The sequence below is a fragment of the Macaca fascicularis genome, chromosome 16 (assembly GCF_037993035.2).
Source record: "Macaca fascicularis isolate 582-1 chromosome 16, T2T-MFA8v1.1".
NCBI lineage: Eukaryota > Metazoa > Chordata > Mammalia > Primates > Cercopithecidae > Macaca > Macaca fascicularis.
The window spans coordinates 4,342,626-4,363,382 of record NC_088390.1 but is presented as its reverse complement, the minus strand read 5'-3'; the positions used below and the strand labels follow the sequence as shown (position 1 = coordinate 4,363,382).

At 41.1% G+C, this 20,757-nt stretch overlaps 1 protein-coding gene and 1 pseudogene across 7 annotated transcripts in view; one reads left to right on the top strand and one right to left on the bottom strand.

Moving 5' to 3' along the window:
* UBE2G1 (ubiquitin conjugating enzyme E2 G1) overlaps nucleotides 1-20,757 on the top strand; it is a 104,634-nt gene that overhangs the window by 66,652 nt on the left and 17,225 nt on the right. For 5 of the 7 annotated variants that reach the window (XM_045376352.3, XM_045376347.3, XM_045376351.3 and 2 more), the window contains 2 exons: nucleotides 9,104-9,201; nucleotides 17,425-17,603. In XM_045376352.3, coding sequence (XP_045232287.1) covers nucleotides 9,104-9,201; nucleotides 17,425-17,603 — 277 coding nt within the window. The remainder of the gene's footprint in view (nucleotides 1-9,103; nucleotides 9,202-17,424; nucleotides 17,604-20,757) is intronic. The other 2 variants (XR_012425146.1, XR_012425145.1) reach the window with 1 other exon arrangement.
* LOC102119777 (lysosomal dipeptide transporter MFSD1 pseudogene) lies at nucleotides 2,242-3,428 on the bottom strand (annotated as a pseudogene).

Sequence of the window (20,757 nt, the reverse complement as noted above, 5' to 3'; positions counted from 1 at the left end):
AGAGTAGAGGCCATCTTGGAATTGTTTGAGGAGCGCTATTGGGAGTGAATGTATATACCTTATGTATAAATAACTGCCTGTGAAGGGAAGTAGAGGCTTGTACTGGGGGGAAGGGGTGTTACAGGATTGAAAATAAATTAGTATAGGCTCAGATGGTACCCAGACCTAAGTGGTTAATTCACTACTTTATAATTAGGTAATAGAAATAATACTGAACCAAAATTCTGTAAAAGCTGGTGTGATTATCTCACCGTGCCATCATTAGCCCTCATTTAGTCACTAGAGGGCACTCCACTCTCTTCAGTCTATGTGATTGATAACTGGTACATTCAAGGGTTACTTTGAGACTCCTATAGTTGCCACAAGTCTTAATTCAGTCATACTCATCTTTATATTGCATTACATGTTTATTTTTATTAATGAATCTTTCCAGTGCAGTAGTCTTTAAGGTTTTTCTAGGAAATGTACACTCTGAACTGGTAAGGTATACCAACTATTTTCAGACTGATTATCAAGCAGTATGGATAACCACTCATATCCACAGAAATTGAAATTTCAGGTAGAAGTGGCAACAGGTTTGTAGTAAGGAAGTTTAGGATGGGCACAGTGGCCCATCACGTCTATAATCCCTGCACTTTGGGAGGCCAAGGGTGGAATGTTTGAGCTCAGAAGTTGGAGATCAGCTTGGGCTACATGGTGAAACTCTGTCTCTACAAAAAAAGTACAAAAATAAGTCAGGCATGGTGATGCATGCCTGCAGTCAGGAGGCTGAGGTGGGAGGATCACTTGAGCCCAGGAGACTGCAGTGAGCCAAGATCATGCCACTGCACTCTAGCTTGGGCAACAGAGCTAGACCATGTCTTAAACAAACAAACAAAAAAACCCAGAAAGTTTAAGAAACCTGGATATCACTGTATAATTATAACATTTTATAAATTATTAATGAATGATGTCTGTGTATTTTCTATCTCTCTTTTCCTTTCATCACCAATGGCTGGTCTGTTCAAGGAGTATGCCTTATCTATTTATTTTGTTTTTAAGCACTGGCAATGGTATGAAAAATTTGGAGAATCTTAAGATTATGTGTTTTGTAGTATTGCCTTATCTTGGGTGGTTGTAGAAAATGAAGAATCAGTTAACCAAAACTCAGAATTACATTCTTTTACAGTTGCAAAATTCTATTCCAGTTATAAATTATTTTTATAATTTATATTCCAGTTATAAATTTACTTACTGTAAGATGTAGAGGCAGAAGCCATCTGTTCTGTAATGAAATTCTGGAGGGAATGAACCTAATGCCTGCATTGCTTAGAAATTGAATGATCAGTGGTAATGCCTTGCTGTTTATCATGTAGTGTTCAAGGACATGGACTTTGGGGACTGCCTTTGGTTAGCTCTCTAACTCTACCACTCTTAGTTGAGTGACTTTGAACAATTACTTAAATTTGGTCTTAGCAGTTTCATTTCTAGGGTAAAAACCCTATGCTTAGGAAATGTTTCAGACTTTCAATGTTCTATTGCTTATAACAGCAAAAAAAAAAAAAAATCTTACTTTTTCCCCTTTTGCGGTTTTGTTATTTATCTTTGTAAATGTCAATTATAATTTGAAGGACACTTTGTAGTTACTAATTAGATTATATGAAAAACTGTATGGAAAGTTTGTACTCTAACATTGTGTCCCTAAGAAATTAGGGTCCTCAGTAACAGAGAAGTAAACTCAGAAGGGCCACTGCTCAGCAGTCCACATAACCACAGAGTAGAGCATAAGCTACTGGCTGTGAATAGAAAGACACTTCATAAAAATCTCACGTATTTTCTAGCATTATTCCCTACCACTAAAGGGAATGCCTGTGACAATGCCATTTTTCTTTTCTGCTATAAGATAAAGGAAAGGTCATATCCCTAAGATACATACATTATCATATCCCTAAGATAACAGAAGCTCCAGTGTTTTTCTTTTTTCACTGTTCTTTTCGGAAGTTCACCTGGATGTTCCAGAGCAGTTTTCTAAACCTTTCATTGTTGATTGGCCTTTTGTAGAATTCTTCAGCAACATACAGTACAGAAGACCCAGGCTAAAATAGTTCTCACAGATACACTTTGAAATAGGTGTATTTGGATATAAATATAACTTGCCATTCCATTATTTTTTCTAATGACTAAACTCTAAATTTTTTAAAATGGAGATTTTCAAACCAATGATGTGCAAAGCCATTCTCATGACACAGTCATTTAAACTTATTAAGTATGGGCAAATTTTATTTCTCCCCTTTGTCTTGTGGAGTAATTGAGGTTCTCACCCTGGGCATGATTCACAAAATAAGAGTAAGACCACAGATAATAGTGACATAGAAACACAGGCAATGAAGAAAACTTGTAAAAAACAAATATCCCCGAGTATCCTGTATCATCCCAGCAGTGATGGAAATGATGGGCAACCCAAGATTCTGAATGGAGTGCGTGAAGCCATATGCAGTTCCCAGTTGATGTTCAGGAACTACAGATGCCACTATTGGCCATAATGCACAGGCAGGCAATGACTAGGAGATTCCCAGAGGACACATAGCAACCCAAGGGCTCCACATCATAAAGGCCAGCATCATGTGGGACACAAGAGTGGCTGTGACCACACACACAACCCAGATGCTGTTCTTCCCTGTGTCATCCACTGGGAGCCCAAATACTGGGTCGTGGGAGCAGATACGACATACACAACACTGTTCATTGCACTTGCTGCCTGGAAAGAAAATCCAAATTTCTCGTAAAGAAAACTTTCCCAAGTCTAATAAAAGGGAACATGGCAACACGCTAGCAGACACAGATGATAAATATGAGCCACAGGGGTAAGGAGAAATCCTTTACATCAGTTAATTTAAAAACTCTCCCCCCCCCCCTTTTTTTTTGTTCTTTATGAAGGATTCTCTCTGCTCTGGGATCTAAGTAAGCAAGAGCCAAGGAAGGCACAGATTAGTGAAAGAAGACATGTTACCTCCAGTCTTAAGTGTGACTCCAGGGGTTGTGTGACCAGCAGAACCCCACGAAGCTTCAATCTTAGAATACAGCCAACTCATGAAGTTCATGTTTACTGTACTTCCAATTCTAGCCACGCTAAATTGTTGGAGTCCAAACACCAGGTTTAATTCTTTGTCTTTAAACCAGCTCACAGCATATGTATTCTGGGCAACTGCTAAGCACTCCCCACCAATCCTAAACACAAATCTTTCAAATTCCATCAGCCAAAAAACATTAAATATTCCACTCAGAACAAAAACAACCTGTCCAATGCAAATGAAACAGCTAAAAATAATTGTGCCCCATCATATTCCAAATACTCGGTCTTTTAAAAAGCGACCAAAGAAACACAAAACCACACTGGGCCAAGAATACCAGGCATATAGCAGCATGAATTGCATGGTGTTCACCTGCATATCCCATTTATCCTGAGTCCGAAGGGCAGCAGGATTATTATAGCAAAAATAGCTGCTGAAGCCAAGGAAGAACATCAATAACAGCATCAAAAGTCACAGACAGGCGGCTGGAGGCCACAGAAGGGCCAGCGGCAGCCATGCTTTCTCATCCTTCTCCTCCACTGCACCCGCGGGAGACCGAGAGGCGGAAGGGGTGATGACTCCAGGACCCGGCGGAAGCAGTGCCCGCAGAGCACAGCCAAGGCAGTGATCACATGACTCCCAAATATCTTAGACTAGTAGATAGTGAACTGTGGGAAATAAAATGATCGGACAAGAGACAGGTACAACAGGACTACAGATTAACAGGAAATGTTGAGCTAATTTCAGACGGCAGCATGCGGCACATCATTTAAATAAAATAAATATGGCCGAGTGGTAGGTAGGATTTGATCCTTGTAAGATTTTTATAATTTAACACCAAAACAGTAAAGGAGGCCTCATGGAAGAAACTTGAACTAGGCCCGGGATTTTCAACCCTTTCAAATTTGAAACTGCTGGTTACATATCTCCTTTTTTTTTTTGAAGCAGAGTCTCACTCTGTCGCTCACTGCCACCTCTGCCCCCCAGATTGAAGCAATTCTCCTGCCTCAGCTTCCCGAGTAGCTGGGATTACAGGCACCTGCCACCATGCCTGGCTAATTTTTGTAGTTTTTACTAGAGATGGGATTTCACCATCTCGGCCAGGCTGGTCTTGAGCTCCTGACCTCATGATCCACCCAACTCAGCCTCCCAAAGTGCTGGGATTACAGGTGTGAGCCACTGTGGGCGGCCAATACACCTCTTTTTAATATCATGATAGTAATTGTATTGTAGTATCTGTGATGAAGATAATATGTAATGAAAGATATTTTGAATTCATTGATGCCTTTTTAAAATTGTATTTATTTTATTTTTTTATTATTATTTTTGGAGATGAAGTCTTGCTTTGTGGCCCAGGCTGGAGTGCAGTAGCGCGATCTTGGCTCATTGCAACCACTGCCTCCCAGGTTCAAGTCATTCTCCTTCTTCAGCCTCCTAAGTAGATGGGATTACAGGCGCCCGCCACCACGCCCGGCTAATTTTTGCATTTTTATTTTTTATTTATTATTATTATTTTTTTTTGAGACGGAGTCTCGCTCTGTCGCCTGGGTTGGAATGCAGTGGCCGGATCTCAGCACACTGCAAGCTCCACCTCCCGGGTTTACGCCATTCTCCTGCCTCAGCCTCCCGAATAGCTGGGACTACAGGCGCCCGCCACCTTGCCCGGCTAGTTTTTTGTATTTTTTTAGTAGAGACGGGGTTTCACCGTGTTAGCCAGGATGGTCTCAATCTCTTGACCTCGTGATCCGCCCGCCTCGGCCTCCCAGAGTGCTGGGATTACAGGCTTGAGCCACCGCGCCCTGCCTAATTTTTGCATTTTTAATAAAGGCAGGGCTTCACCATGTTGGTCAGGTTGTTCTTGAACTCCTGACCTCAGGTGATCTGCCCACCTCAGCCTCCCAAAGTGCTGGGATTACAGGCGTGAGCCACCGCGCCTGGCCACAATTATCTTTGTATATCAAGAGTGAATATGTGGCATGTTAATGTTTAGTCGACAGTGTTATTGTACTCTGTGGGTTTTGGGCTTTCTCTTTGCTAATTTGGCTGCTTGGTAGAAGTTTGCATGCACAAGTTGGGTACTACTGAGTTAAGCATTTAAAAAAAAAAAAAAAGGCAGGTAGGCCGGGCGCAGTGGCTCACAAGGTCAGGAGTTCAAGACTAGCGTGGCCAACATAGTGAAACCCCTCTACTAAAAATGCAAAAATTAGCCAGATGTGAGAATTAGGAGAATCGCTTGAACCCGGGAGGCGGAGGTTGCAGTGAGTCAAGATTGTGCTATTGCACTCCAGCCTGGGCGACAGAGCGAGACTCCGTCTCAAAAAAAAAAAAAAAAAAAAAGAGAAGAAAAAGGCGGGGGCAGGTAGCATTTCCACAGGTAAAATAGAAGGAGGGGTTCACAGACAGGAGAAAACAGAAACACCATGGTTGCTTTAGAGTGGGCAAGGCCATTTTCAGATAGAGTGAAAGATGTGTGCTTTAAATCTTTAGGGCCACCCTTTTAGTTGAATTTGGTGGACATTTTAGAGGTTGAAAACAATTTAGAGGGTCTAAATCGGTTTTTCACGATGAAGATTCCAGTCAGCTGTTGCGAACCTTTTGCGTGAATGTAACCAGTCCAAAGTAAGTGACACGGGAAAGCTGACTCCATGTTGTCAGGGAATCAAGTGGCACGTGGCTGCCAGGGGAATCCAGTGCAGGGGCTTTGTGGCTGTGCCTTTGATGTTCTTTTACATAGACTCTCTTTTTTTATTTTATTTTTTTATTGAGACGGAGTCTCACTCTGTCACCCAGGCTGGAGGGCAGTGGCACAATCTTGGCTCACTGCACCCTCCACCTCCCAGGTTCAAACAATTCTCCTACCTCAGCCTCCCAAGTAGCTGGGATTACAGGCGCCCGCCACCACATTTGGCTGTTTTCTGTAATTGTGGGTTTCAAACCCGTAATTAGAAATACGTTACATCATGGCCCAGTGCATACATATGTGTATATAGATTAGTGAAGAAAAGACATACATAGATTATATAACTGACGCTACTTGTGATAAACTCTGTTTTCTATTTTTGTTAGCAAAAAAATTTTGCAAGTGACTCATTAAATTGCTTTTGCAGCCCTGTTTGAAAAAATAGTCAATATAATCAGTATATCCTAAGACCCATTTTGGCACTAACTCACATAGAGCAACAGGAAGAGAAGATAAAGACTTAACTCTTGGTGTAATGCCCTCTTCACAACAGCTATTCCAGTCTCTCTCTATTCCCTCAAGCCCTCAGGCTTCTTCCCTTCCATAGACAACCTCATCAGTTTTGAAAAGGAAGGCCCTACGGTGGGCCTTAATTCAGTTCTTCATTTTTTCTGAGTATCTCTTTTAAAGCCCTTGATTTGTACAGTTTCCCCATCTAGTTACTATCTTCTTCAACTGTTAAACTTTTTGTATAAATTGTCCTGTTTATTATGCTTGAGTACTTTACTACCCTGTTCTTTAACCCTTTACAGTTTTTTTTTAATTGCGTTTTACTAAAAAAAATTGTGTGGTCAAGGTCACTGACTTTTTATACTGTGAGTCCTGTGACATTTCCTAATTATTCAGGAATGTTTAGTGTTAATGATCTGTCTCTTTTTTTTTTTTTTTTTTTTTTTTGAGACGGAGTCTCGCGCTGTCACCCAGGCTGGAGTGCAGTGGCCGGATCTCAGCTCACTGCAAGCTCCGCCTCCCGGGTTCACGCCATTCTCCTGCCTCAGCCTCCCGACTAGCTGGGACTACAGGCGTCTGCCACCTCGCCCGGCTAGTTTTTTGTATTTTTTTTTTTTAGTAGAGACGGGGTTTCACCATGTTAACCAGGATGGTCTCGATCTCCTGACCTTGTGATCCGCCCGTCTCGGCCTCCCAAAGTGCTGGGATTACAGGCTTGAGCCACCGCGCCCGGCCTTTTTTTTTGAGACAGAGTCTTGCTCAGTCGCCCAGGCTGGAGTGCAGTGGCGCAATCTGGGCTCACTGCAAGCTGCGCCTCCCGAGTTCATGCCATTCTCCTGCCTCAGCCTCCCGAGTAGCTGGGACTACAGGCGCCCGCCACCACGTCCAGCTAGTTTGTTTTTTTGGTATTTTTAGTAGAGACAGAGTTTCACCATGTTAGCCAGGATGGTCTCAATCTCCTGACCTCATGATCCACCCACCTCGGCCTTCCAAAGTGCTGGGATTACAGACGTGAGCCACCACACCTGGCTGATCTGTCTCTTGTTTTAAACTTAATCTGCACCTCCCCCATGTCTTATGATCAGAAAAAGCGATAAAAATTCATACTTGCTTGTGAACAGTTCAAGCTATATTAAAATGAGCAGAGAGTAAAAGATCTCGTAACGCTACACTATTGTTAGTTAACTATTGTTATGTACTGATGTCCTGTTTCTGGACATTTTTCTATGTGTATACCAACACACCCCCAATTTTTCACTTTTTCTTTCTTTTCCTTTCTTTTCTTTTCTTTTTTTTTTTTTTTTTTTTTTTTTTTTTTTTGAGACAGGCCCAGCTCTGTTTCCCAGGCTGGAGTGCATTGCACTGGCACAATCACAGCTCTCTGAAGCCTCAACTTCTTGGACTGAAGGGATCCTTCCCACCTCAGCCTCTTGAGTAGCTAGAATTACAGGCATGAGCCACTGTGTCTGGCCTCCTACTATTTCTTTAAAGACAAGTGAGCTAATTTTAGAAATACCTGCTCTTAAAAACTTAACAATAGATTCCTCATATCATTCCATGACCACACTTACTACTGATAATTTTTCTTGGTAGATATTTTCCTTCTGCCACTAAAATGATAAGCTCCACAGTGCTCTCTAATACTCTGTTCTCTGTTGTATCCTTTTATGTAGACCAGTGGTTAGAGTAACTGGGTAATCAATGTGTATTTGTTCAGTGAATGGAAACCATTTAATGAGCTGAGAATTTCATTTCTCACTGATCTGAAACAACCACAATCATGACTCTAATGGTTGGACACATTACAATAGAAGAATCACATGTGCAAGTGGTATTGCAATAAAGAAATTTTAAGTGGTCAATGTACTAGAGGGGACCTGGTGGCTAGTTTAGATTTTAGTCAAATGAAATCTTTCTAGAGGTAACGTTTAAGCTGAGTACTGAATGATTATCAGAAGACAAAGGGAGAAAGGTATTTCCAACAGAGGAAACATTTAGTGCCAAGGCCACAAGACAGGAATTTAGTATTTTTGCCCTTTAAGGCTGACTGGATCTCTTTGGTTTTAGTTAGTGTGTACAAGTCACTGTATTGTTCTTTTGGTGATTCCTTGAGAGTGATTGCTAATTCAGTGTGAGTGGACTGAGGTGCGTTGTCTGAAGTAGCAGTCACGGGCTTATTTCACATGGCTGGTGGCTACGTTATTGGACAGCACAAATACAGAACATCTCCAATATTACAGTTCTCTTTTACAGTGCTGTTCTGGAAAGTCACTAGAATATCAACTCCTTGAGATTTTTTTCGCTGCTATACCCCTAGAGTTTGACACATAAATGCCGAGTAAATATTTGGTAAATGATCAAATGAATAAATGGATAGATGGAGGCAGTATATCTGTTCCTAGATAAGGAAAAAGAAAATGTACATAAGTTTTGAGATGAGAAAGGGTTTGATGTGTTTAAGAACAGAAAGAAGACTGGTTAGAACAGAGAGGAATGACAGTTTGAAATCAACGTAGAGAAACTAGTGATGTTAAACCTTCTGAATTTTGTTTTAAGTGCATTGGAAAGTGATGGAAGGGTTTGTAGCATAGCAGTAATGTGATCTGATCTGATCTGGTCTGAATGTCTTTTTAGCAGATGATTTCATTTTACTAGCTCTCTTGAAAGTTTAATTAAAGTGATAGCGATGACAGTTTACTCAACTAGTTATTTGAGAAAGTAACTGCCTGTGGGGAATCCAGATTATTTGTTTACTTCATTTTCGGTGTTAGTGCTAGCCCCCTTGTTTTATATTTGTTTTAACAATTCTATGCTTAAAAGCAGGAACTTATAGGCAAGAACTTCTTTTTGTTCTTTTTTCCAGTGAAGGTGGTGTTTTTAAGGCTCATCTTACTTTCCCAAAAGATTATCCCCTCCGACCTCCTAAAATGAAATTCATTACAGAAATCTGGCACCCAAATGGTAAGTTTATCTAGTTTTACTTTTACATTTGTAAATGTGATGACCTGTCATTGAAGTGTTGAAGGTCAATAAGAAAGATCTGTTTTTCAGTGAAATTGCTTTGGCATGTTTGTACTGTGTTCATTGTGCACATGGCTGTGTACTGAAACCTTTAAAAAGAGGAGAGGCCAGGCACAGTGGCTCATGCCTGTAATCCCAGCACTTTAGAAGGCCAGGCAGGCAGATCACTTGAGATCAAGAGCTGGAGACCAGCCTGGCAAACATGGTGAAACCCCGTCTCTACTCAAAATACAAAAATTAGTCACGCGTGGTGGCACATACCTGTAATCCCAGCTACGTGGGAGGCTGAGGCATGAGAATCACTTGAACCCGGGAGGCGCAGGTTGCAGTGAGCTGAGATTACACCACTGCACTCCAGCCTGGGCAGCAGTGTGAGACTGTGTCTCAAAAAAGAGAGAAAGAGAAACAGAGATCATGGGGAAAAAGTTATTTTTTAATTTATTTACTTAGTTTTCAGTTTGGTTTGAGACTCATATTTTAAACCAGAGGCACAGTTACGGAGCGATAACATCAATAGAGCTCCTATAATTAAGCGAATAATTATCAAGGTATTAGGTGATTCACTGGCTATTACAAAGAACACAGAAATTATGAAACCTGGTTTTGTAATTTATAGTTTTTCCTATTATTTTTATACCATGGACAACTCTTCTATGTATATTCTTAGGTGTAAGATTACTGACAGTGTCATATGAAACAACATATTATATTTTTTAAGCCTGGAAAGCATCTAGTATGGCTGTGCATGTAGCGATGACATTGACTTTTTTTGCTTAAAGAAGAGCTACCACTTCAAATCCACATTGCGGCCGTTCTCCTGCCTAGCCAGCTGCCGCTGGACTCTCTCCCCTGTATATAAGCCCCCAGTAACTACGTCTTATTTAAAAAACAACAAAAAAAATTCTCTATTTTTATAAAGTAAAATAAAATCCCCAAAGGTTAGGCTAGATAAGCTATATTTGCAAAACAGTCTCTGAACTTTTGGCTTTCTTTTGTATGTTAGAACTTGCAGAGCTTTCTTTTCTAATTATTTTGACTATGTAATCAGAGTTGTCTCTTTAGGCTATTACACTAATTTGCATTTTGCTTCTCATCATCAAGACTTCTGGGTGCAGGGAATAGAAACACGTAGATAGTGGTTTAAGCTGGAATCAGTGAGACAGGAATGAATGATTGAATGAAGTTAAACAAGGATTTATCAGAAGGATATGGAATGTGTAATAGAAGCCAAGGCTTGAAAAACAGATGGGCGTTATGAGAGACTGGAACTGGCAAATGGAAAAGTACTGGGAGCCAAGGGACTTAGCATATTTTATTGCATCTAAGGCAGCAGTGATCATAAAAGATAGTTATTTTTCCTACCAGTAAGAAGGGGAAAATATCTCTAACAGTTTGTGGCAGAATGCATTAACCGTATTCCTGCATGATGCGGGCATGCATGAATGGGTGACACTTGCCTCCTGTGCTTTGACTTTTATCTCTTCCTAGGCTTTCGGCAGTTTCTTCTTCTACCTTCACTTGCATTACTCGATTATAATAGGCAATCGTTTTGCACCTGTTTCGGAGAAGCTATAACAGATTCTGAATGTTGGCTTCACCACAGATTAGCTGTGTAACTCTAGGCAAACCCTCTTGGAGCCTTAAGCTAGCTTGCCTGCCTGCCTCCCTCCCTCCTTCTGTCTCTCCTTCCCCCACTCTGCCCCTCCTTTTCTCCTTCCTTCCCCCTCTCGCTCCTTCCTTCCCTCCCTTCCCTTTCTCCCATCCCTTCCCGTCCTTTTCTTCTAAGACAGGGTCTCACTTTGCCACCCAGGCTGCAGTACAATGGCATGATCACAGCTCACTGCAGCCTTGACCTCCTGGGCTCAAGTGATCCTCCCAAGTAGCTGGGATGACAAGGACACATCATCACGCCCAACTAATTTTTGTATTTTTTTTGTAAAGATGGGGTTTCATCATGTTGTTGGCCAGGCAGGTCCTGAACTCCTGGGCACAAGTGATCTGCCCACTTTGTCCTCCCAAAGTACTGAGATTGCAGGCATGAGCTACCATGCCAGGCCTATGTTTTCTATCTGTGAAAATTAAGTGAAAACATACATGTAAGCAAATACATGGGAGACTTCCCTTCTGGTAAGAAGATAGCAATCACCTAGGTAGTTTAAGAGGACAACTAATAAAATGGTGTTATGTTTTGTTTTAAGATTGAAGAGACTTTTTCTTTTTTTCTTTTTTTTTTTTTTTTTTTGAGACGGAGTCTCGCTCTGTCGCCCAGGCTGGAGTGCAGTGGCACAATCTCGGCTCACTGCAAGCTCCGCCTCCCGGGTTCACGCCATTCTCCTGCCTCAGCCTCCCGAGTAGCTGGGACTACAGGCGCCCGCCCCTGCGCCCGGCTAATTTTTTTCTATTTTTAGTAGAGACGGGGTTTCACCATGGTCTCGATCTCCTGACCTTGTGATCCGCCCACCTCGGCCTCCCAAAGTGCTGGGATTACAGGCGTGAGCCACCACACCCGGCTATTTTTTTCTTTTCTTTTTTTTTTTTTGTTTCTTTTTTTTTTTGAGACGAAGTCTTACTCTGTCACCCAGGCTGGAGTGCAGTGGTTCGATCTTGACTCACTGCAACCTCCATCTCCTGGGTTCAAGTGATTCTCCTGCCTCAGCCTCCTGAGTAGCTGGGATTACAAGCGTCCACCACCATGCCTGGCTAATTTTTGTAGTTTTAGTAGAGACAGGGTTTCACCATATTGGACAGGCTGGTCTCAAACTCCTGACCTCAAGTGATCCGCCTGCCTCAGCCTCCCAAAGTGCTGGGATTATAGACATGAGCCACCGTGCCCGGTCTTAGATGGAATTTTGAACGAAGATGATGCTTGGCTTGAACTTCATTCTTGAGGCTGTAAGGCCTTGTTTAATTAATGACTTTTAAAGCTGTGCATAATAGTAGGTTGTCATGACAAAAAGAGAAAATGACAAAAAATAAAAAAGCTATGTAATAGGTTCCTCTTGTATTTTCCTTCTTGAAAGATGACACTCATAGAGGATTGGAAGGGGAAGTCAGAGATAGCAGGGAGGTAGAGCATTTTAGCAATCATTTGAGTACAAAACAATAAAAGCTTGCACTAAGAATAGTGTCGCAGGAAGGGCAGTTTAGTTTCTTTGACTTGACTGCCAGAGGTGGATGGTAATGGAGAAGTAAGAATTTAGGACTGACTGGCCATTTGCAAAAATAATTATAGAGTGAAAACCATAATGAAATAGCACTTTTTACCTACTAGGATTCCTATAATCAAAAAGATAATAACAAGTGTCAATGAGGAAGTAGAGAAATTAGAACTCCAGTGTACTACTGGCAAGAAGGTAAATGGTGCGGATGTTTGGAAAAGACTCTGGCAATTCCTCAAAAGGTTAAGCATAGTTACCATATGACCTGCAGTTCCAGTCCTAGGAATCTAACCAAGAAAACTGAACACACATGTTCAGAAAAAACTTGAATATGAGTGTTCATAGCAGCGTTTATTATTCATAACAGCCAAAAAGTAGGAACAGCCCAAATGTCTATCAGTTGATAAATAGAAAAACAAAATGTGGATCCATGTAATGGAATATTATTTGGCAATAAAAAGAAATGAATTACCTGATACTGTTCTCTTAAGAAAAGAAAGAAATGGCCTGTAATCCCAGCACTTTGGGAGGCCGAGACGGGTGGATCACGAGGTCAGGAGATCGAGACTATCCTGGCTAACACGGTGAAACCCCGTCTCTACTAAAAAAATACAAAAAACTGGCCGGGCGCGGTGGCTCACGCCTGTAATCCCAGCACTTTGGGAGGCCGAGACGGGCGGATCACGAGGTCGGGAGATCGAGACCATCCTGTCTAACACGGTGAAACCCCGTCTCTACTAAAAATACAAAAAACTAGCCGGGCATAGTGGCGGGCGCCTGTAGTCCCAGCTACTCGGGAGGCTGAGGCAGGAGAATGGCGAGAACCCGGGAGGCGGAGCTTGCAGTGAGCCGAGATCGCGCCACCGCACTGCAGCCTGGGTGACTGAGCAAGACTCCGTCTCAAAAAAAAAAAAAAAAAAAAAAATACAAAAAACTAGCCGGGCGAGGTGGCGGGCGCCTGTAGTCCCAGCTACTCGGGAGGCTGAGGCAGGAGAATGGCGTGAACCTGGGAGGCGGAGCTTGCAGTGAGCTGAGATCCGGCCACTGCACTCCAGCCTGGGTGACAGAGCGAGACTCCGTCTCAAAAAAAAAAAAAAAAAAAGAAAAGAAAGAAATGAAGTAGTGATACATGTTACAACATAGATGAACCTTGGAAACATTATACTAAGTGAACAAAGTCAGTCGTATAAGGTGACATAGGTTACGATTCTCTTTATATGAAATGTCAATAATAGGCAAATCTATAGGGACCGAAAGTAGGTTAGTGGTTCCTTACTCCTGGAGGGGAAGTGAAGGGATTGAGGAATGGTTGCTAATTGGTACTGGGTTTCATTGTAGGTTGAAAATAGTCTAAAATTGATTGTGGTATTGATTGTACAACTCTGTAGACATACTAGACAGAAACCATTAAATTGTGTTCTTCAAATAGGTAAATTGTATAGTAGGTGAACTATAGAGATGTTATAAAATTATTATAGGGAAATAGTTTTATATGACTGACCTTACATATATTCAGTTTTTCTTGTGGTATACTTGCTACATCCAGTTAGATAATTAGGTAAAACTAGTCTAGGGTTCAGCAATGAGCTTAAGGGCCTTGGAAGTTACTGTATCAAGATGATAGATAACATCATAATGAGTGGGTTAATTTTCCTAGGGAAAGTACAGTTAATGTTGGGGATTAGGATAACATCCAAGGTCAGGTTAAGGAAGATGAAAACTAGAAAGGGACTGAGACAATGGTTCAAGAACCAGGGGAAAACAAGAGTACCACAGATGCCAGGGGAGGAAAATGTATCCAGCAAAGTGTTGTCATAGTATTAGTTGTCTTGGCCCAGAGGGGTGACTTCAGGTAGGTAAAAGTACCCAGGAGAATAAATATGTTATCCAGACCACTTGTGGACACAGTTGTAGCATCCTGCTAAGGAGAAGAAGCCAGTTTCTAGGAGAATAAAGGAATACCCGAGTAGTAAGTAAATAGATAAGTTGAGGGTAAATCAATTTTTCAGAATTTTAGATGCATGGCTTCAAGAAAAAGGAGATAGCTAGAAGTGTATGCATTGTTCAGGTAGCTTAGTTTTGTTTGTTTGTTTTGGTTTGGGTTTTTTTTTTTTTGAGACAGAGTCTCACTCTGTTGCCCAGGCTGGAGTGCAGTGGCTCATTGCAACCTCCGCCTCCCAGGTTCAAGCGATTCACTTGTCTCAGCCTCCTGAGTAGCTGGGATTACAGGTGTGTGCCACCAAGCCTGGCTAATTCTTGTATTGTTATTGGAGATGGGTTCACCATGTTGGCCAGGCTGGTCTCGAACTCCTGACCTCAGGAGATCCGCCTACCTCAGCCTCCCAAAGTGCTGGGATTACAGGCCAACCGTACATTACAGTGGGCCAAGCCATTGTGCCCAGCCCAGGTAGCTTAGTTCCATCTCTAATGAACACTGAAATGAAAGAAAAAAGTAACAAGCAAAAATCATACAGGGAAAACTGAGAAACATTTTGGCAAGAGAAAAGTAAACATTAAGTACATAACTGGCTAAAGGATAAGAACAGACATTTCACAAAAGAGGAAAGACATACAGGTTATATCCATGGAAAGCTGTCACCCCAAAGCATTTAGAAAAGTGAATTAAACCAGATGTCATGTATAAAATTTAAACAGCATCAATAAAGGAAAATGTTCATCTTTATGAGGCAATGAAATGGACATCTCAGATTGCTGATGGCAGTATAAATTGATACAATCCTTTAAACTATAGTTTGATAATAGGTATTAAGCCTAAAAAATATTCTCATTCTAAAATAAACTGTATGTTTAAAATGACATGAGAAGGTTAAAAATGTAAAGATCCCGGATTAGCGATAGCTTGATTTTTTAAAAAAGAAAAATGGATCTTATATTGTGGTGTTAGAATTCTGTGCACATACTTAATAGCATGTTTTTAAAGAAAAATGATTTGGAAAAAATCCTTATTACACAATAAGTACAGAAAACATTGTAAAACAGTAACACTCTGTGCTGAACTTTGTAGCGTTACAAGTTTCGATGGTCTTTTTTTTTTTTTTTTTGAGATGGAGTTTCACTCATTGCCCAGGCTAGAGTACAATGGCGCGATGTTGGCTCACGGCAACCTCCGCCTCCTGGCTTCAAGCAGTTCTGCTGCCCCAGCCTCCCGAGTAGCTGGGATTACAGGCGTGTGCCACAATGCCTGGCTAATTTTGTATTTTTAGTAGAGATGGGATTTCTCCATGTTGGCCAGACTGGTCTTGAACTCCTGACCGCAGGTAATCCACCCTCCTTGGCCTCCCAAAGTGCTGGGATTACAGGCTTGAGACACCACGCCTGGCCCTCAATGTTATTCTTGCCCTGATTCTATTTTAGTTAATAGATTTTACTAGCAAATAGGGATGGATTGGGAAGAGGAACCTTAATTATAGAAAAACTCATACATAAAACATTGAAGACGTGGGCCTTTCCTGTCATATATTCACTGCTGTACTTCTCTGTCACATGTGTGCCTGGCATGCAGTAGGCATTGAAAAAGTATTTGTTGGCTGGCGCAGGGGCTCTTTCCTGTAATCCCAGCCCTTTGCGAGGCTAATGTGGGAGTGTCCCAAGTGTGTGGGACCAGCCTGGGCAATATAGTAAGACGATATCTTTACCAAGAAAAAAAAAAAAAAAGCCAGGAATGGTGCCATGTGCCTATGGTCCCAACTACCTGGGAGGCTGAGGTGGGAGGATTGCTAGAGCCAGGAGTTTCAGACCAGCCTGGGTGACATAGTGAGACCCCATCTCTACCAAAAAAAAAAAGCCAGGTTAGCCAGGCATCATGCCATGTGCCTGTGGTCCCAGCTACTTCGGGGACTGAGGCAGGAGGATCGCTTGAGCTTGGATAGAGCTGTGATCATACCACTGCACTCCAGCTGGGTGACAAAGTGAGACCCTGTCTCGAAAAAAACCAAAACAGCAACAACAACACCAAAAAATAAGAATTTGTTGAATTAAGAGAGCAGTGATATTGATTGGTATATACAGACTTTGATTCTGATTACCCAGAGTTCATAACAGCAGAAATACTGATGTTGTGAAATGAAAAATAAGATTTAGAATTATATTTATTCACAAATTTGTTAGACTATATGGGATAAGTTAGGAATGAAATATACATAAATATTGTCACTACTCAAATTCCTTTCTAAAATTTCTTCCTCAAAGTGTGCTTTTAAAAAAAATTTACAGTGGGTAAACGTTACCATAAAAGATTCGTTTCACAATAGGGATTATTTGTATGATGTATAAATGAATTAGTGGATTAAGATATTTTTTTTAATCAATAAGTAGTATTTTACTTCTTAAACAGGTCAATACATATCTCCTAAAAATAAGGATGTTTTTCTTATTAAATGTGTTCATGGAAAGGAGGCCTCATGAGTGTCATATATGTTGATGAGTTTTCATTGGCAGTATGGCATGTTTGTTTTGTGAATTTGAATATACTCCTTTCCCAGAAAATACAATTTTGCCTTTATATGATTGTAAAAATACATTTCTTAGGAAAATCTCTCGGCCTTTGACTATCACTAATTTAAGTCGGTAAGTTAGTGGGGAAACTAGGAAGCCATTACATAGAAACTCAGTTGCTGGTATTTGGAAAAATATGCTTTCTGCAAATGAATGCATCCAATAGTTGCTATTTATTCATTTATTATATTATACTTAGGACATGTAAATGTTAGGCACCATCTATATACTAGATAGCTTTATGTTTTACATAAATAAAAAGATAGCTTACATTCCTACTGGGTTTGTCAGATGGATCCTGTGTATTTGGTAAAATCTATACTATAGTCTTCCTAAAAAAGTCAACACGTTCCATTTTGGACATTAACTTCTGTGTATGTGTCATGTTTGATAAAGGCACTGTGTGAATCAGGGTCACATTTGTAATTGATAATTTTGTGTATAACCAAATTAGCAATATATGAAACAAGCCTCTTCTTGAATTTTGCAGTTGATAAAAATGGTGATGTGTGCATTTCTATTCTTCATGAGCCTGGGGAAGATAAGTATGGTTATGAAAAGCCAGAAGAACGCTGGCTCCCTATCCACACAGTGGAAACCATCATGATTAGTGTCATTTCTATGCTGGCAGACCCTAATGGAGACTCACCTGCTAATGTTGATGCTGCGGTAAGGCGGTCACACGTCTTCCCTTCACTTTCCCTTGTGATAAAACTTGAACTATAGTTAGTATGTATGTAAGTATGCATGAATGTGTGCATGCATGTGTGTGTGTGTGTGTATATGTATCTTTCCATAGTTCTTATTTTTGACAAAATAAATATAAATATATTTATTTATGTATTTTTTTTTTTTGAGACAGGGTCTCTCTCTGTCACCTAGGCTGGAGTGCAGTGGCACCATCATAGGTCACTGCAACCTCAAACTCCTGGACCCAAGTGGTCCTCCAGCCTTGGCCTCCCAAATTGTTCCAATGACATGTGTGAGCCACCATGCCTGGCCAAAAGTGCATATTTCTTGTATACAACTTGTTGTTTTGAAATATGTATATGTTGTGGAGTGACTAATTGAGCTAATTCACATACGCATTACCTCACATACTTACTAATTTTGTTGTGGGAACACTTAAATTCTCCTCTCCGCAGTTTTCAAGAATACTGTACGTTATTAGGATGGAAACTGTGACACCCAATTTAGAATTGGGGGTGGGATGGGCAGAGCAGAAGTGTAGTTTTTCAATGCAGTCAGATTTTTATCAACTTAAAATGGCTTGTCGTAGCTATGAAATTTTTTTGTAAGCCTCATGGTAACCACAGAGCAAAATCCTACAGTAGTTAACACAAAAGATAAAAAGTAAGGAATCGGGGCTGGGCACGGTGACTCACGCCTGTAATCCCAGCACTTTGGGAGGCTGAGGCGGGAGGATCACAAGGTCAGGGTATTGAGACCATCCTGGCTAACATGGTGAAACCCCGTCTCTACTAAAAATACAAAAAATGAGCTGGGTGTGGTAGCAGGCGCCTGTAGTCCCAGCTATTTGGGAGGCCGAGGCAGGAGAATGGCTTCAACCCGGGAGGCGGAGGTTGCAGTGAGCCGAGATCATGTCACTGCACTCCAGCCTGGGAGACAGAGCGAGACCTGGACTCTAAAAACAAAAGCAATTGTCATACCTAAGACAATTTAATGCCTAGTCTAAAGTTCATGTTATTATCCCCAAGTTCTCAATTTTCAAAAGTTTCACATCTGTAGAAAAAAATGTATTAGTTAAATGAACACCACCATACCTTTCACCTAGATTCACCAATTGTAGAAATTTTGCAACACTTTTTTCTAAACAGTTTGAGAGTAGTTTATAGATACCATAACCCTTCACCCCAAAATGTTTCAGGATCTGTTCCCTAAGAACAATTCTGTCTTTCCATATGACAGACTTACTTACAGACTTACACAGTACAAGTCTGTCGTTGATGTGGTACTATATACAATCTATATTCACATTGGATTGGATTGTCCCGTATTCTTTATAGCTGCCACACCCCCATCCTGCAGCTTTTTTTCTTTTTAAATCCAGGGGCTAGTCTAGGAACCTCTGTTATATTTGTATTCAAGTTTTATTAGTTTACTTTAATCCAGAATAGTTCCTAGTTCCTTAGCCTTCTCTCCTTCTTTGAAAAGCCTTTCATTCTTATTCTGAGAACCTTTGTTAGTACTATATATCAAAGCCAGGGCATAAAATTTACCTTTTTTCTTAGGTTAATAATAACTTGGGTGGAATCTTATATCTAGACTAAGACACTAGATAACTCCCTTTGAAAGCTATGACTGAAATTAATAATAGAATTGAACTAAAAACTGCAGAAAACTATCTTTCTATTTAATCAAGTATTAGTCTAAACAATGTAAGAGATGATAAGGGAGAAGGGGTGATAGCTGCATTAAAAGAAATCCTAGGGAATCATTTTGAGAGAGAACTGATGAATGTTTATTTGGTTCATGCTCAACTATCAGCAATTTTAATAATAAGATCAGAGTTGGCTGGGTGCGGTGGCTCACACCTATAATCCCAGCTCTTTGGGAGGCTGAGGCGGGCAGATCACAAGGTCAGGAGTTTGAGCCATAGTGAAACCCCCGTCTTTACTAAAAATACAAAAAAATTAGCCAGACGTGGTGGCACGTGCCTGTAATCCCAGCTACTTGGGAGGCTGAGGCACAGAAAATTGCTTGAACCTGGGAGGCGGAGCTTGCAGTGAGCCGAGATTGCACCACTGCACTCCAGCCAGAGTGACAGTGCGAGACTCTCTCAAAAAAAAAAAAAAAAAATCAGAGCTGACAAGTTGCCTTTTTTATTTTACTTATGTATTTGCCCTTTTGAAACAGAGTCTTGCTCTGTCGCCCAGGCTGGAGTGCAGTGGCGTGATCTCACCTCATTGCAACCACAACCTCTGCCTTCCGTGTTCAAGCGATTCTCCTGCCTTAGGCCTCCCAAGTAGCTGGTATTACAGATGTGCGGAACCACACCCAGCAATTTTTTTGTGTGTTTTTAGTAGAGATGGGGTTTCACCATGTTGGCCAGGCTGGTCTCGAGCTCCTGACTTCAAGTGATCTGCCCACCTCGGCCTCCCAAGGTGCTGGGATTACAGGCATGAGCCACCACATCCAGCCCTTTTTTTTTTTTTTTTTTTTTTTTTGGTGACAGAGTCTCACTCTGTTGCCCAGGCTGGAGTGCAGTGGCGCGATCTCGGCTCACTGCAACATCCACTTCCCAGGTTTACATCATTCTCCTGCGTCAGCCTCCCGAGTAGCTGGGACTACAGGCGCCCGCCACTACCACTGGCTAATTTTTTTGTATTTTTAGTAGACACAGGGTTTCACCGTGTTACCCAGATGGTCTCGATCTCCTGACCTCGTGATCCGCCCGCCTCGGCTTCCCAAAGTGTTGGGATTACAGGCATGAGCCACCGGCCCCTGCCCTGGCCCTTTTATCTTAAAGAAGAGTAAATTAATAGCCAATAACCAAGACCATGAATATGCAAAAATGTTTATTAACCCTCAAAATAGCTGAATCGCAAAAAAAGCCAAATGTACTGCCAAAGTAAAGTTATTCTCTTGATGTTAAACATTTTCCTACGTGTTGAAATAGGCCTTAATGTGAAGTTGAAATATGCAAACTTGAGTTCTAGTCCAAACACCACAAATTGTGCAAAATCTATTCCATTTTTTTTTTCTTGAAACCCACTGATTCTTTCTTCTGATTTAACTAGTTAGTTATCTCATATTAAAACCAAAAACCATGACTTATAAACAGTTTACTATTCTTTTTTTG